This window comes from Oncorhynchus mykiss, chromosome 1 (genome assembly GCF_057628025.1).
Source record: "Oncorhynchus mykiss isolate SJ-2025 chromosome 1, ASM5762802v1, whole genome shotgun sequence".
In the NCBI taxonomy this organism is placed as follows: Eukaryota; Metazoa; Chordata; class Actinopteri; order Salmoniformes; family Salmonidae; genus Oncorhynchus; species Oncorhynchus mykiss.
In genome coordinates, this window is record NC_143022.1 from 6,059,548 (window position 1) to 6,077,500 (window position 17,953).

Genomic DNA, 17,953 nt, shown 5'->3' on the forward strand with positions numbered 1-17,953 from the left:
AGTAACAGCCCAGAATATTTAAGCTAGCCAAGACCAACAACACAAACGAACGGACTGTACAGCTACAAGTAGTGAGTGGAGTTACAAACGGACCGTAAACAAGTTAAATGTCTTGCCGTTGATTGAATGTTTTCCACACACCGGGTCACCCACATTTCCCACTTTTCCACACCGAATAGCCTGAAGCCACAGGGCTCTATTTCCCTACGTAGGAGCATTGCGAACCGTAGGTCAGGATTTTTGACCTGGCTGCATGTACATTGAACAACACAATTTCCCCCAATTTGTGGGCGTGGTCGAGGGGTTTTCCTTATTATTAGGTGAATAACAACTGGGACTATCACCCGCCACAAACGGCTCGCTTTCATAGCAACCATATGAACAGCATCATCACATCTACGTGCTCTCCTCCTCTCACATTTCCCTTTACTTGTTGACTTCATTATACAGTACAACACAACAGCAGTGAACGTGAATAGCCGAAAATGTCCTCCCCAAGCCAAACCTTCATACCATAACCGCTACACACAGCCTACATCATTGTCACCATATTATCTAACGCCATAGTCAACGTAGCTACTAGAGCTAACGCGTTTGTAAACCCACAATCCAATCCATGTGTACAATCACGCAGTACAGTGTACAGCAAGCAGTTTAGCAGTTACCTCCTGCGGGCACCAGTGGTAATAAATTAATAAAACCGAAAGCTTACCTAGACTTTAAAGAATTGGAGTGTTGGATAGTCAGCTAGCTAACATAAATATTATTCATCTTTGTTTGAGTCAGGTTGTTGAGTAGCTCCATTAGCTAGTGAAACTTCCAATAGGAAACAGGTAACCAAAAACCGTCTTCCAATAAGAAACAGGTAACCAAAAACGGTCTTCCAATAGGAAACAGGTAACCAAAAACGGTCTTCCAATAGGAAACAGGTAACCAAAAACAGTCTTCCAATAGGAAACTAAAAGAAAAAATACAACAAAATCTTTATCCTCTCTTTCTCTATGCTGCTTCTCCTTAAAATTTATTTGGAATGAATTTGCTCAAAACTGTTAAAAAATTTCAATAATTCCGCTCCAGCCATTACCACAAACCCATCCTCCCCAATTAGATGCCACCAACCTCCTGTGGAGGACATCCCCCAGACGTTGTCATAATTATTGTGTAAGACTATGGAAGGGGGTGAGAACCACGAGCCTCCTAGGTTTTGTATTGAATTCAGTGTACCCAGGGAAGGACGGAAAATAGCTGTCCTCCGGGCTAAACCATGGTGCTACCCTACAGAGTGCTGTTGAGGCTACTGTAGACCTTCAGTTATTTGATGACGTGAACATATTTAGTGTAGTTTCATCTAAAAACAACTTATTTTATGAAATTCACTGAGTAGAATGGTCCCCCCTTCCTCATCTGAGGAGCCTCCACTGGTGTGTGTGTGTGTGTGTGTGTGTGAGTGTTTGTGTGTGAGTTTCACAACTCACACTGAAGACAAACAGTTTTCCAATGGGAAACAGGTACCCAAAAACGGTCTTCCAATAGGAAACAGGTGACCAAAAACCGTCTTCCAATAGGAAACAGGTACCCAAAAACCGTCTTCCAATAGGAAACAGGTACCCAAAAACGGTCTTCCAATAGGAAACAGGTACCCAAAAACGGTCTTCCAATAGGAAACAGGTGACCAAAAACGGTCTTCCAATAGGAAACAGGTAACCAAAAACGGTCTTCCAATAGGAAACAGGTACCCAAAAACGGTCTTCCAATAGGAAACAGGTACCCAAAAACAATCTTCCAATAGGAAACAGGTACCCAAAAACGATCTTCCAATAGGAAACAGGTAACCAAAAACCTTGAGGAAACACCAGTTGAGGTGTATCCGCTCAGATGTGTGCCCCTCATAACATCAGACATACTATCTTAGTGGCCTCTCCCAGTAGAACAACTTCTAGCCTGATCCCAGACCTTTCCAACGACCTTAAGGACTTAGAAAGACCAGGCCGGACAGCTTCCCCTTCAACGCAAGGCTTCAGAGAGTGGCTAACAATGGTCTATTAAGAGGGAACTGTGGCTGAGGGTTAATGGCAGCTAGCCCCAACCCTCAGGGCCCCGAAGCACAGGCCTTATTAAACTTCACTCCATCTATCCATCTGCAGCACTCACCCCTTCAATGGAGCCTCTGTAGCCACTTGTAATAACTTCTACCCTGTCCTCTCCCCCCCCCCCCCCCACCCCTTATGAATCTAATGCCATCAAACGACAAGGATCAACAGAGCAGAGAAGGGACAGAGAGAGAGAGGAAAGAGAGAGAGAGAAAGTGGTCGTCTTTCTACTCCCCTGTTTCTTTCTGTCCTTTTCTTACCCCCCCACTTTCATTCACCCTCGCACTCGTTCTCTCTTCTCGAACTTCCACTGCTGGTTATATAAATGGCAAGGTAGCCCCCTATTCGTGACATCAATTAGGTGTGTTTTAAAAAAAAATATATAGTTTCTGAGGGCCTCATTGGGTGTTAACCGCTGTATACACACAGGCACACAGACACACACATGCACACACACACACACGCGCATGCGCACACACGCGCATGCGCACACACACACACACATGCACACACACACACACACACACACACACACACACACACACACACACACACACACACACACACACACACACACACACACACACACGCACACACACACACAGGCACACACACACACACACACACACACACACACACACACACACACATACACATGTTGATATTACACAAGCATCTCCGTGATGTCTGGGAGGTTATTGAGAAGATGTTTTTCCACCTCTGCCATATTGTGTTGCTTTCGTCGTCACGCCGAAGAGAACACACACCAGTCCGAGCCTCCAAGCCAGTCTCCAACGGTTACGTCGGGCGGCTGGGACAGTTGACCTTTGACCCTACAGGGGCGGGCGAGAGAGGGGAGAGAGCGAGGTGGCGTTCGGGGGGGTGAGGTTTCGTCGGTGGTGGAGGCGAGGCGTGACCTTAACCCTCTTTTCTTTTTGTCTCCCCCTGTAGGGCGTCGCAGCCCCTGCTCGACCGATGCGTCCCCGACTACACCACCTTCACCACCGTGGGAGACTGGCTGGACGCCATCAAGATGAGCCGCTACGGTGACAATTTCCTCAACGCCGGATTTGCCTCCTTCGACCTCGTGGCCCAAATGACAGCAGAGTGAGTGAAGAAAGAGTTGATTCAGATAGTTGAGGGGGGGGGGTGGTCCTAAAAATAGTTGATTCAGATAGTTGAGGGGGGGGGGGGGGGTCATTGTCACAGACAAACAGCAGAGTTATTGGGGGGGGTCTAAAAATAGTTGATTCAGATAGTTGAGGGGGTCATTGTCACGGACAAACAGCAGAGTTATTGGGGAGGGGGGGGGGGGATTTTAAATTAATAACATCTGGTTGGCTGTCTGCAGTGTGAATTAGGTTAGAGTTGGTTTCAGGGAAATTCCTGATACACTTCGAATTGTGGCACATAATGGAGGCTGCTATTTTCACTGACCCTAACCCAAGGCTGTTGTTATCACTGACCCTAACCCAAGGCTGTTGTTTTCACTGACCCTAACCCAAGGCTGTTGTTTTCACTGACCCTAACCCAAGGCTGTTGTTTTCACTGATCCTAACCCAAGGCTGCTGTTTTCACTGACCCTAACCCAAGGCTGTTGTTTTCACTGACCCTAACCCAAGGCTGTTGTTTTCACTGACCCTAACCCAAGGCTGTTGTTTTCACTGACCCTAACCCAAGGCTGTTGTTTTCACTGACCCTAACACAAGGCTGTTGTTTTCACTGATCCTAACCCAAGGCTGCTGTTTTCACTGACCCTAACCCAAGGCTGTTGTTTTCACTGACCCTAACCCAAGGCTGTTGTTATCACTGTGTTCGCTGTGATTTGAGTGAGAGACCATCGGGGATAAGATAACACTACCTCAGAGCTTGACCCTGAGTGGCAATAAAAGACAAGAAAAATCACCACTTCTAGAGGCTCTTCCTCTTCCCGGAGAGAATTAATTCAGTGTAGCAAGGACCAATCGCGGAGGGTTTAAAAGTAATAGGTCATCTGGAAGGGACCAATAAAAGGGCTCCATTCTGGAGCAGACACAAATGAAAGCCTAACAGGAAGGGCGCGATCTTCCTCCCTAGTGCACCTCACGACACTGTCCTCTTCCTCCCTAGTGCACCTCACGACACCACCCCTTTAAAGCAATAAGGACGTATAGTTGACCCAGAATTCGATCGCGTTCGTAAAAGAATGCAACGTTTTGAAACACTTTGCGCTACTAAATGAAAAATGAAACGTGTCTCACTGTACAAGTCCTGGTAATCCCTCCCTCCCTTGTTTCAGTCTGTTTTCTCCCACTTGAGGCCTAATGAACACAACCCTGATTTCAGAGCCAGGTTGGCACGCTATTTATGTAACAGGAAATGTGTGTCAAAGAGGTCACGGAAATGGGGCCAGTTATGATCAAATAAAGGAATTAGGATAATAATGATTAATATATTATCCTCGTTAGGTGGATAATAAAGGGGATGGATTCGGAGGTGATTTGTTTCAATTTGTTAGGCTGACAGGTGTGCTGTACAGTGGCTCTCTCTCCTACCCATAATGGCTAGTAATTCCTCTAATGGTGGTTCATTTATCATCATTTCATCCTCCGTCGTTGAACTGATGAGAACAAAAAAAAAAAACTATTTATTTATGCGAAACTTGCTGCCATGGAATAGTGCTCTATTTTTGAGCCTGTGTGTGTGTGTGTGTGTGTGTGTGTGTGTGAGTGAGTGCGCAAAATGGAGAGGACGACGGAAACGTGCAGACAAGCAAAGGGCATAGTGTCTGTGAAAGAGGTGGAATGCGTGCGTGCGTGCGTGTCTTTGTCTGTGTGAGCGGAGAGTACGCAGACAGGCGCTGGGGTCCTCGTGGTTTTGCTAATCGTTCCTCCAGACCGCCGACCGTGGTTTGCTCTCTCTCCTTCGTTATCGGCGTTGGGAAAACAAAACGAAATAGCGGAAAAGAGAGTCCTTGTGTTATTATTCCTAACAATCCGGTACATGAGGCCTTTTGAGTTTAAACCAACATCACTGAGACGATTAGATTACTGACGCCAGCCAAACAGGTGCAGCTTTCTTTCAGAGCAGCCATTCTAAAAAAAAAAACATTCCTTATTAAGTATAATAAATAATTCTGTGTGAGTGTCAGCATTTTCAGATTTCCTCCATTGCATCTCACATTTAGGGAGTGAATGCTCCCTGTCCTCTTTTCAACTACGAAACAGACGATTAGATGTTTTTTCAGAGCTTCCCTGAATGGTCAAAATACCAATTAGTGTGGGGGGGGGGGGGGGCGGATAAATCTGAATTGGGCTGCCTGTCTAAACGCAGCCTGAGAGAAAGAGACAGTTTACTAGACTGTTATTAAGACACGTCAACCTGGGTGACTGATTGATTAAAATTATGGATTGCTGACTGTTCTCTTTGAGTCTTGTCTTTCAAGACTGCTTTGCCATCTAACTAATGATTCACCATGAAATGACCAAGACTGTGAAGACTAAATGATTCACCATGAAATGAGTGGTTGACTCTCTGACAGACTGGTTGACTCGCCGACTGACTGGTTGACTCCCCGACAGACTGGTTGACTCGCCGACTGTGTGGTTGACTTGCCGACTGACTGGTTGACTCGCCGACTGAGTGGTTGACTCGCCGACTGACTGGTTGACTCGCTGACAGATTGGTCGCCGAATGACTAGTTGACTTGCCGACTGACTGGTTGACTCGCTGACAGATTGGTTGACTCGCCGAATGACTAGTTGACTTGCCGACTGACTGGTTGACTCGCCGACTAACTGGTTGACTCGCCGACTAACTGGTTGACTCGCCGACAGAGTGGTTGACTCGCCGACAGACTGGTTGACTTGCCGACAGAGTGGTTGACTCGCTGACAGATTGGTCGCCGAATGACTAGTTGACTTGCCGACAGACTGGTTGACTTGCCGACAGAGTGGTTGACTCGCCGACAGAGTGGTTGACTTGCCGACAGAGTGGTTGACTCGCCGACAGTGGTTGACTCGCCGACAGAGTGGTTGACTTGCCGACAGAGTGGTTGACTTGCCGACAGTGGTTGACTCGCCGACAGAGTGGTTGACTCGCTGACAGATTGGTCGCCGAATGACTAGTTGACTTGCCGACAGACTGGTTGACTTGCCGGCAGAGTGGTTGACTCGCCGACAGAGTGGTTGACTTGCCGACAGAGTGGTTGACTCGCCGACAGAGTGGTTGACTCGCCGACAGACTGGTTGACTCGCCGACTGACTGTCTGCTGCGGGAATGATTGATGAAGGACTTCCTCTGCTTGGTTCCTTATTAATAACTGGCTGGCTGGCTGGCTGGATGTCTGGCTGTGGGTCTTACTGGCTGGCTGTCTGGCTGACTGTTTGGCTGTCTGGCTGGCTGGCTGGCTGGTTGTCTGGTAGACAGGTTTTAGTGTTGGCCCACAGTAGTGTTGGCCCACTGTTTAAACATTAACCTCCCCTCCCCATTACCACTGCCCCCCCCCCCCCCTCACCCACCTGCCAGGATATTGAAGTATGTTACACCTGGCCCAGGTATCGGTGCACTGAGGAGTGTCACCATTTTGTTGTCATGATCTTAGGAAGTCATTGTATTAAGTGTACACAGAGACCTGTTAGTCAGCCACTGTTCCCACAGTGTCCAACTGTATGTCCTCTAATGTAAACATTTTGGGAAGCCTATTGGGAAGCCTATGTCTTAATGTTTGATACAGTACATCCTCAAGACTATGATGTATGATTCTATTACTGTTTATGTCTGACCCACCTCTCCCTCTCTCTCTTCTTTACTCCATTCAGAGATCTTCTTCGGATAGGAGTGACATTGGCAGGCCACCAGAAGAAGATTCTAGGCAGCATTCAGGACATGAGACTACAGATGAACCAAACACTGCCTGTCCAGGTCTGAGATGGACCAACCAGAGAGACAGGACAGGAAGGAGAGGGAACTGTGCCAGAGAGAGAGAGAGAGAGAGAGAGAGAGAGAGAGAGAGAGAGAGCGAGCCAATGGGAAACCCTAGCTGCCTGACCATCTCAGCCAATCAGATGAAGACAAACCTGGCTTGCAGTGCCTCGAAGGGACTAGACGTTGTTTCTTCTTCTTCTGTCTTCCGCGCCAACGTTTCCTGTTGTGTTCTATGTTATTAGTCCCACGTTTTGACAAGATTTAGCTGAATGATTTTTGTATAAAAAAAAAAAAAAGAGTTTCTAAAGAGAAGAAAGGGAACCCATAATCCCATGCGTGCCTCACTTGGTCCAGTGTGGGGTGATCGTTTGCATGCGCGCGTGTGTTTTCGTGAGGATGGCTGGGACTCAACCCCTCCACCCAACCCATCTCCTTGTATCCTGAACTTGGTCATCCTCCTGTGAAAACCCATCTCCTTGAACCTTGAACCTTGACCCTAACATCTGTCGGACAGCCCCCCTGACGGACATTAAAGTTGGAAGTGGACGAACACTGTTTGAGTATAAAAATACAGAAAAAAAAGCTGAAAAAGTGAACAAGCGTTCGCACACAAAAAAAATGAAGTGTTTGGACACGATAGATGAAGTCCCTCCCATGCTACAACTTGTTTTAGTGTGTGTGTGTGTGTGTGTGTGTGTGTGTGTGTGTGTTTGTGTTTGTGTGTGTGTGTGTGTGTGTGTGTGTGTGTGTGTGTGTGTGTGTGTGTGTGTGTGTGTGTGTGTTATTCCCCATCTTCATATTGAAGGTGTACTATTATGCACAAGGCCACTGAGAAGGACGTGGAGGAGAAGTGTAAAGGGTGAAAAATAAGAAGATCACCAGAGGTCAAATGAGAGCATCTGAGATGGCCGCGCTAGTTTGGCCCCAAAAGTCTCCGACCGACCTCTTTCTAAGACGTAGGGGAGAACATTGGCTCATATGCCTCATCAACTGTGTCTGTCCTACTATGATAAATGTTGTCTATTTGTTTTTATCAGCTCTCCATTTACATTTTCTGTTCTATAGTTATTGGGGTTTGTGTTTCAAGATAGTACTTCCTGTTTGGGCTGGTCAGAGTTTAGTACTTCCTGTTTGGGCTGGTCAGAGTTTAGTACTTCCTGTTGGCTGGTCAGAGTTTAGTACTTCCTGTTGGCTGGTCAGAGTTTAGTACTTCCTGTTGGACACTTTGATGTCGGGGAGCTAGGCGAGGACTGTGGCAACATACCTGACCGACCGGCCTTTTGTGTGTGTGTGTGTGTGTGTGTGTGTGTGTGTGTGTGTGTGTGTGTTTATGAATGCGAGAGTGTAACAAGTTACACACACATAATGTACAATGCAGCTTCAGCTATATCCCCACTGTGGAGAATTAGCGCATGAACTGAACAGTGACAAGGAGCAACAATTATATATCGGAAACAGTTACGCTTTACTCTGTGGAAGAACTGTTAATGTTTTTATTTTTATTTTATTGAAATACAAAATGTTTGGAAATATACACTATATGCATCCACAATAGAGCAGACACACGTAACTTTCTTTTTACAATTTATCTGGATGTTAAATTAATCCAAAAAACTCGAGTTAAATTTTCTCTACTTCCACCCACTGTATTTATTTCTCTCCCCACTTGGACAACAGGCCATTTGAACTGTGGACTTTATTCAAAAGAATGATGAAGAGGAAACAGAAGTTCCAAGAGGATTCAGTAAATGAATTAATGATTATAAAAAAAAAAAATGCATATAAAATTGGATATTGTATTTTTGTTGTTGTTCTAAACAGCCTGTACATGTTTTGTAACAAAAATAAGATAAATAACATGAAAACAAAATGGAGTTTGATCAACTGGGAAAGTGTTATTGTGAGATTGATAATTTGATTCCAAGTGAAATGAGCAGATAGAGAGAGAATATTTAGAGGGAGAGCAGATAGAGAGAGACTATTTGGAAAGAGAGCAGATACAGAGAGACTATTTGAAGAGAGCAGATAGAGAGAGACTATTTAGAGAGAGCAGATAGAGACTATTTAGAGAAAGCAGATAGAGAGAGACTATTTAGAGAGAGCAGATAGAGAGAGCAGATAGATAGAGAGAGCAGATAGATAGAGAAAGCAGATAGATAGAGAGAGCATATTTATGTAGAGAGAAGATAGAGACAGCAGACAGAGAGAGCAGGGAGCAGAGAGAGAAAGAGCAGATATATAGAGAAAGCAGATAGAGAGCAGATGTAGAGAGAGCAGATGTAGAGAGAGCAGATAGACAGAGAGCAGATGTAGAGAGATGACAGAGTGAGAGAGCAGATAGAGAGAGTGGATAGAGAAATCAGAGAGAGAGCAGATAGAGAGAGCGGATAGAGAAATCAGAGAGAGCAGATAGAGTGCAGATAGAGAGAGAGAGAGAGAGAGCAAGAGATCAGATAGATAGAGAGCAGGTAGAGAGAGCAGATAGATAGAGAGCAGATAGACGGAGAGAGCCTCACTTGCTTTGGCAATGTTAACACGTTTCCCATGCCAATAAAGCCCTTGAATTTAATTGAATTGAATTGAGAGCAGATGGAGAGAGAGAGCAGCTAGAGAGAGAGCAGCTAGATAGAGAGAGCAGATAGAAGGAGAGAGCAGATGGAGAGAGCAGATAGATAGAGAGCAGATCTAGAGAGAGAGAGAGCAGATAGAGAGAGGGCAGATATATTGAGAGAGCAGATAGAAAGAGAGCAGATCTAGAGAGAGCAAGCTGATAGAGAGAGCAGATTGAGAGAGATAGCATAGCGAGAGAGAGAGCAGAGCGAGAGGGAGAGAGAGAGAGAGAGCAGATAGAGAGCGAGAGCAGATTGGCCCAAGAGCAGATAGATAGATAGATAGATAGATAGATAGATAGATAGATAGATAGATAGATAGATAGATAGATAGATAGATAGATAGATAGATAGATAGATAGATAGATAGAGCAGATGGAGAGAGAGTGCAGAGAGAGAGAGAGAGAGAGAGAGAGAGAGCAGACAGCGAGGGATTGAAGAGGAATAGAAAAAGAGAGAGAGAGTGAGGAAGGGAGAAGTAGCGAGTAGTTAGGGACAGCTGCAGTTAGACGTTTTGTGCATAGGTTGGAGCATTTCAAAGGGGTTGTAAAACCGTAGTTACCCTATGGTTAGACCATTAGAGGTATACATGCTGCTCTAACAACCTCGCTCTCCCTCCAAGTGTATGTTTCTGCGTTTCCTTTCAAATTCTAAAGATGGCCGCCAAGGCTAAAAACATTATTTTAGCTGTATCTTCCCTGCACCTCGATCTTTCATCAAGAGGAGTATATTGTGTAGTTCTATGAAGTTGTCACTACTTGTCTTTCATACACCTTTTATCCAAATGAAACTTCAGTAATACCCTAAATGCACCCAACAGACGATGGAGAATTTTCACTGTGTTTGTACATCTCCAAATTGTTCCGTTGTACCAAGCTGTACTTTCACCCCAAGTCCTTCAAAACAGCGCCGTCACCCTACTCACCCTGTACAGCTGTGTGACAGTGACCGTTCTCAATGCAACCTTTAGGTCCTGAGATGGAGGGCCATTAGAGAAACCATTCTTAATTAAAACGATAGGGCCATAAACGGAACTCTGTGTGTGTGCAGCTCGGCGACTGGGCCCTCGTCCACTGCTGTCAGACAAGTGGCCCTTTCAACCTGGTCTCAGGGGGAGACGTAACATGCTAAATGTATATCCAGAACACTCTAGTTAGCATGATGTTTCATATTCATTTGTGGATGTTCATCATCTATTACGTTTGATATGTTATGAATTGCAATTAGTTGTTGCTAATGTTCGCTAGGTTGCTAACAATAAAGTCCGCTAGGTGGCTAACAATAAAGTTAGTTAGGCGGCTAACAATAATGTTAGCTAGGTGGCTCACTATAAAGTTAGCTAGGTGGCTAACAATAAAGTTATTTAGGTTGGCTAACATTAGCTAGGCTAGGGGTTAGGATTTAAGATTAGGGTCAGTAGTTGTTTTGAAGGGGAAGGGTTAGCTAACATGCTAAGTAGTTGCAAAGTATCTAAAAAGTAGTAAGTAGTTGCTAATTAGCTAAAATGCTAAATTTGTCCATGATGAGCTTTGCACACGCACCGTTTGCGTTAAGTATCCACCCCAACCAGACCTTACTTTTGTTTTTGCCCCCATTCTGTCTGACGTAATCATACCAAATGTGACATATGATACTAATTTTGGATGTGCCGGATTTCAGTTTACTGTGTTACGAGGTATATATTCTATGAGACCCGGGCTGACCCCTTGGACTCAGCTTGTCAGAGTGATTAAAGCAGCCGGCCAATCTGCCACTCCGAGGCAAACATTCACAGAACAGAGCAGACACATGGCCAGCCGGACTATGATGATTTTGTTTGCATTTCGTGCGCGGGCTGCAATCATTCTGTCGGGACCCTGCCACTCCTGCCTGATTTGTACAGTGCGGGGACAAACAACTTTTGCCTGGAGACAGGAAGAAATCAGGCCGAAATATGGAGCACTTGCTGTAATATATCAGTGTTTTAGTGAGAATGGAGTGGGGTTGAGGACTGAGGGATGGGATGTACCACCTGTATGGGGAGGGGTGGTAATTACAGTGCTACCACCCCCTCCCCCACACACACACACACATTCTCTTCCAGACACTCTCTGAGCTGTCTGGGGAGGAGTGGATCAATCCAATATGTGAAAAATATTAGCGGTAGTGTTCATGAATCAAGTTTTTACATATTCCTCTTTTTTTATATTTCCTTTGAACCTTCTCAAAGCTATAAAGGATATTATGCACAGAAAAAAATATCATTATTTTGATTTAATTTTAATCTTAATTTAGCGTAGAGGCACAGTACAATTCTGATAGTGATACCAATAACAATCTCAAAGTTCGTCAGACACAACTTTCCAAAACGTAAAATGTAGATGGAATGCTATCAGAGAGGTGGCTGTGTGTTTTGGGTTTTCAATCAATCAATCCATCAATCAATCAAATGTCTTCTATAAAGCCCCTTTTCACATCAGCAATTGTCGCAAAGTGCTGTACAGAAACCCAGCATTTCATGTATGTAATGAGCTGTTTCTGACATTTCTGCTTGACCGGGCGAACAGCTCAGACATGAAAACATGAGATGACTCATCGATAGAGCGACGCTCAAAGATACACAAATACGATATGACGTAAAAACAAAAATGAGTGAATCCTTCCTTTAAGGCCAGATCGTTCTTCAAAAATGTTCAAACGCTCATAGATGACCAGCAGGGTCAAAGTATCAACCACAGTGGTTATAGATGGTGTAACAATATAGTGATTTTTAAAATGTAATTTAACTTAAGCAAATCAGTTAAGAACACATTCGTATTTACAATGACAGCCTACCAGGGAACAGTGGGTTAACTGCCATGTTCAGAATGACAGATTTTTACCTTATCAGCTCGGGGATTCAATACAGCAACTTTTCAGTTTCTGGCCCAATGCTCTAACCGCTAGGCTACCTGCTCTAACCTCTAGGCTACCTGCTCTGACCACTAGGCTACCTGCTCTAACCACTAGGCTACCTGCTCTAACCTCTAGGCTACCTGCTCTGACCACTAGGCTACCTGCTCTAACCACTAGGCTACCTGCTCTAACCACTAGGCTACCTGCTCTAACCACTAGGCTACCTGCCACCCCTCTAACCACTTGGCTACCTGTCTCTAACCACTTGGCTACCTGTCTCTAACCACTAGGCTACCTGCTCTAACCACTAGGCTACCTGCTGTAACCACTAGGCTACCTGCTCTAACCACTTGGCTACCTGCTCTAACCACTAGGCTACCTGATCTAACCACTAGGCTACCTGCTCTAACCACTAGGCTACCTGCCACCCCTCTAACCACTAGGCTAACTGCTCTAACCACTAGGCTATCTGCCACCCCTCTAACCACTAGGCTACCTGCTCTAACCACTAGGCTACCTGCTCTAACCACTAAGCTACTTGCCACCCCTCTAACCACTTGGCTACCTGTCTCTAACCACTTGGCTACCTGTTCTAACCACTAGGCTACCTGCTCTAACCACTATGCTACCTGCCACCCCTCTAACCACTAGGCTACCTGCCACCTCTCTAACCACTAGGCTATCTGTCACCTCTCTAACCACTAGGCTACCTGCCACCCCTCTAACCACTAGGCTACCTGCCACCCCTCTAACCACTAGGCTACCTGCCACCCCTCTAACCACTAGGCTACCTGCCACCTCTCTAACCACTAGGCTACCTGCCACCTCTCTAACCACTAGGCTACCTGCCACCCTCTAACCACTAGGCTACCTGCCACCCCTAGGTTATCTGCTGCCCCATTTGAAAAGTACAAATGGCTAGTATCAATTTTCAATGATGAGTGAGGTACACATGCTAAGTCAGATAATACAATGACTTCGTTGAGATCACTCAGTTTGACAAAAAAATAAACGTATATCCCATAATGCCTAGAGATGCAGTAACACAGGAGATATATCTGGGATCAAGAGAGAATAAAAACCCATACTAGGAATAGCAATCACATAGTCACTTACCAACATCCCAAACCTAAATATTCCTCCCTATCTCCCCATCCCTCCCCACCCAATCAGCGAACCTCCACCGTTTTAGTGGCAAAAGAACAAGACACAGGTGATGAAAAGGAAACTGAACGGGTAGGGGGGGTGGAGGTTGAGCAAAAATCACATGTTTGACATGGTGATTCATGAAGAAAAAAAATGGCAGCTCAGAGTTTGATTCATGAGGAAAAAACTTGGTTGAACTATTCGTGAGCTACACATGCTGTGCTCGGTCTTGGGTTCTGCTCCAGGTGGGGGACGAAAAACAAACTGAAGCTGGGCGTGAAGTGATGAGCTTTGATGCAGCAGTAAATGGATTTAAAATTTAAATTAAAAAATAAATAAAATAGAAATGTATTGAAAATGTATTTTGTACCCTTTAAGGAGACATTCCTAATAGATGTGTCATACGTACGACCTTACATTGTGACGTATTGTTATCTTATATTCTTGTTGAATCAGATCTTACTGACCTGTATTTCTGCTTAGTGCTGACATGTGAATGGAATGTGTGTGTGTGTGTCTGTGTGTGTGTATGTGCTGGTATTATCATGTTCTACTGAACTAATCCAATCAGAAGAGACTATACATTTATTGTAGATCCCCAGTATCTCTCTGTGCCAATCGCCCCCCCCCCCCCCCCCCGTTTACACTCCTCCCACTCCTCTAACCCTACCACACTTCAACCAATCCTATGACTTTATACCTCCCCTTTACCTATAGTTTCCTTTTCTTCAGCCGTGTTCTTTCTACATCTGTCACTGTCATGTATACATATATACTTTTTTTAAATTTAAAAATAATAATATGCCTGTGTCCTGGTCACTTTGCAAATCTAAAAGGAGAGGTGAGACGTTTAGGACTTCATTAACATCTATAGTGAAAGGAAAAGGAAGAAAAATATTGAAATTGTTTTGTTCCTCTGCAAGTTTTGACATGTATTTAATGACAAAAAAAAAAAAAAAAACGAATAGATTTTTTTTTAAATGATGCTTTCTTGTAGAAATATTTTTTAAAGACACTTTTTTGCGATTAAATTATTGAAGAAATGTGAGTCTTTTGAGTGGTGTGATTCATTTTTATACACATTTTACATATTCATATACTACTGTATATTTTACAAGTAAGAAACATTTTCACAGGAGTCTTCTTTTTCTCCCACCAAGGCAAATATTTTCAAGGATGTAAGAAAGAAAGTAACGGCCGTTGGTGAAAGAAGGTGAGGACATTTTATAAAATATAACTGCACTCTAGATAACAACGTAACAAAAAGGCACAACCGAAACAGCTCCGCCAGGTGCAACACACACTAAACAGAAAATAACTACCCACAAAACCCATGTGGGCAAGAGCTACCTAAGTATGGTTCCCAATCTGAGACAACGACAGACAGCTGTCCCTGATTGAGAACCATACCTGGCCAAAAACAAAGAAATACAAAAACATAGAAAAATTAACATAGAATGCCCACCCTAGTCACATCCTGGCCTAACCAAAATAGAGAATAAAAAGCCTCTGTATGGCCTCTCTAGGGCGTGACAGAAAGTTTGAGAAATCACAGCTGTATGTGTACAACATAATTTAGACTGAAAAATAATTGTCTGAAAAATATAAATTTGATAAAGAAGTTACCAGCTGCTGAGAACTTGCTTTTTAATTTCCTCTCCGATTTTTTTGTTACTGTCTTTTAATGTTCTGTCGAAGGCAGCTCTTTCCAGACATTTTATACAGTATAAACACAATTCTAGCACTTAGTGCTAGGGATTAGCATAAAAACGAACACACGCCCCTGTTTCCAGCCTCAACTTTCTAATCATCGTTCATGTACAGCATTCTAAACATATTCACCAATTTGTTCTTTCTGTTCCACTTCTATCTATTTTTTATTTTTTGTCATTTTTTTTTATTTTCGTATTTTCGTTTCAGACAGGTCTAAGCTACATTATTCTCTCTCCTTGAAAAAACAGCCCGAGGACATTAATGTCCAACTGCAGTCTGTTAAATCTGCCGTAGTACTATCGTTCATCTGTCTACTGGATATTGATTCACAGAGTTCATTCACTTTAATGGTCCTTCTGCTACTGACTAGTATTAGCGCGAGGTACAAAATAAAATATAAGGTGCCCATATTAGGACGGCCTCTGTTATAGCAGGACCTTTAATCTCGGCAGGACTTTTTATTTTATTTATTTCACCTTTATTTAACCAGGTAGGCTAGTTGAGAACACCTTTATTTAACCAGGTAGGCAAGTTGAGAACACCTTTATTTAACCAGGTAGGCCAGTTGAGAACACCTTTATTTAACCAGGTAGGCAAGTTGAGAACACCTTTATTTAACCAGGTAGGCTAGTTGAGAACAAGTTCTCATTTATAACTGCGACCTGGCCAAGATAAAGCAAAGCAGTTCGACACAAACAACAACACAGAGTTACACATGGAGTAAAACAAACATACAGTCAATAATACAGTATAAACAAGTCTATATACGATGTGAGCAAATGAGGTGAGATAAGGGAGGTAAAGGCAAAAAAAAGGCCATGGTGGCAAAGTAAATACAATATAGCAAGTAAAACACTGGAATGGTAGATTTGCAATGGGATAATGTGCAAAGTAGAAATAAAAATAATGGGGTGCAAAGGAGCTAAAGAAATAAATAAATAAAATACAGTAGGGAAAGAGGTAGTTGTTTGGGCTAAATTATAGGTGGGCTATGTACAGGTGCAGTAATCTGTGAGCTGCTCTTAAAGCTAGTGAGGGAGATACGTGTTTAATTTATTTATTATTATAATATTTTAACATGGTTCAATAGTTAGTTCTTGTTCTTGACCGGGATCAATTCCTGAATCCACATGAAGTAGAGTATTAAAAAAGGATTTCACTGCGTGGTGGAAGAAATAGGAAGAACGTAGGAGCAACGGTAACATTTTGTAAAAACCCCTCTACACTGGACAGGCACAGCAACTGCATCAGACACACACTTGTCAACTCATTATATCTCTTAATATACTGAACAAAAAAAATAAACGCTACATGTCAAGTGTAGGTCCCATGTTTTCACGAGCTGAAATAAAAGATCCCAGAAATGTTCCATATGCACCACAATATCCTTATTTTTCTCAAATGTTGTGCACAAATTTGTTTAAATCCTTGTTAGCGAGCATTTCTCCTTTGCCAAGATAATCCATCTACCTGACAGGTGTGGCATATCAAGAAGCTGATTAAACAGTATGATTATTACACAGGTGCACCTTGTGCTGAGGACAATAAAAGGCCGGCTTGGCATTGGCATGTGGCCTTTTATTTCAATTGGCATGCTGACTGCAGGAATGTCCACCAGAGCTGTTGCCAGATAATTTAATGTTAATTTCTATACCATGAGCCAACGTCATTTTAGAGAATTTGTCAGTACGTCCAACCGTCCTCACAACCGCAGATCACGTGTATGGCGTCGTGTGGGCGGTTTGCTGATGTCAACGTTGTGAACGTAGTTTCGGAAAGGCATAAGCTATGGACAAAGAACACAATTGCATTTTATCAATGGCAATTTGAATACACCAAAGTACACAACGAGATGCTGAGGCCCATTGTGAGGCCCATTGTGAGGCCCATTGTGAGGCCCATTGTGAGGCCCATATCTGTGAGCAACAGATACATATCTGCATTCCCAGTCATGTGAAACCCATAGCATAGAGCCTAATGAATTTATTTACATTGACTGATTTCATCATACGAACTGTAACTCAGTAAGAATCCATGAAAATGTTGCATGTTGCGTTTATATATTTGTGCAGTCTAATATGAAGTTAACCATCTCTATAAGCACAGGCGAAGCTAAAATTATTGAGTGGAAAACAAAAATGAAGAGATCACGTGTTCCACATCCTCCTCCTTGGAGCCATGTCCCCTGACTCTGTCTATCTCATGTTATCTCTACTCTCCTCTCCTCGTCTATTTTTAAAAAAGGAACTCGGATCGGGTGGTCTCTGTGTCTGGGTAGAGCGAGATGCGCTCAGAGAAGTCTCAACAGAAGACTACGGAGGCTTGTGTTGCAGTAGCAGAATACATTCTCGGATCAGAGAGTTGGAGGTTGAGCAGAAAACCAAACTCGAATTGAGACTTTTTTTATTTTTTATGATGTCCTCTTTTTCTACCGTTCTCTCTAGATGGAACTGTATGTTGGGGCCCTGTTTCCCCTGAAATTCATACCACTGCCCTAATGCTGTATGTCTGGGGGGGGCCTACCCAATTGGAAATTGTCATTTTAATCAATAGAGACGTGAAGGAGAAGCTCGTCGGATGTTGATCTCTTCTCGTCTGGGTCCTCATTTGGGTCCA

The 17,953-nt window shown here is 43.7% G+C and overlaps 1 protein-coding gene across 1 annotated transcript in view; it reads left to right on the top strand.

Annotated features, from left to right (window-relative positions):
• Positions 1-8,865, top strand: part of ephb3b (eph receptor B3b) — a 107,281-nt gene extending 98,416 nt beyond the window's left edge. Inside the window, 2 exon segments of the mRNA XM_036984839.2 lie at positions 3,042-3,197; positions 6,890-8,865. Coding sequence (XP_036840734.2) covers positions 3,042-3,197; positions 6,890-6,998 — 265 coding nt within the window. The 3' untranslated portion in view covers positions 6,999-8,865.
• The last annotated feature ends 9,088 nt before the right edge of the window (positions 8,866-17,953 follow it).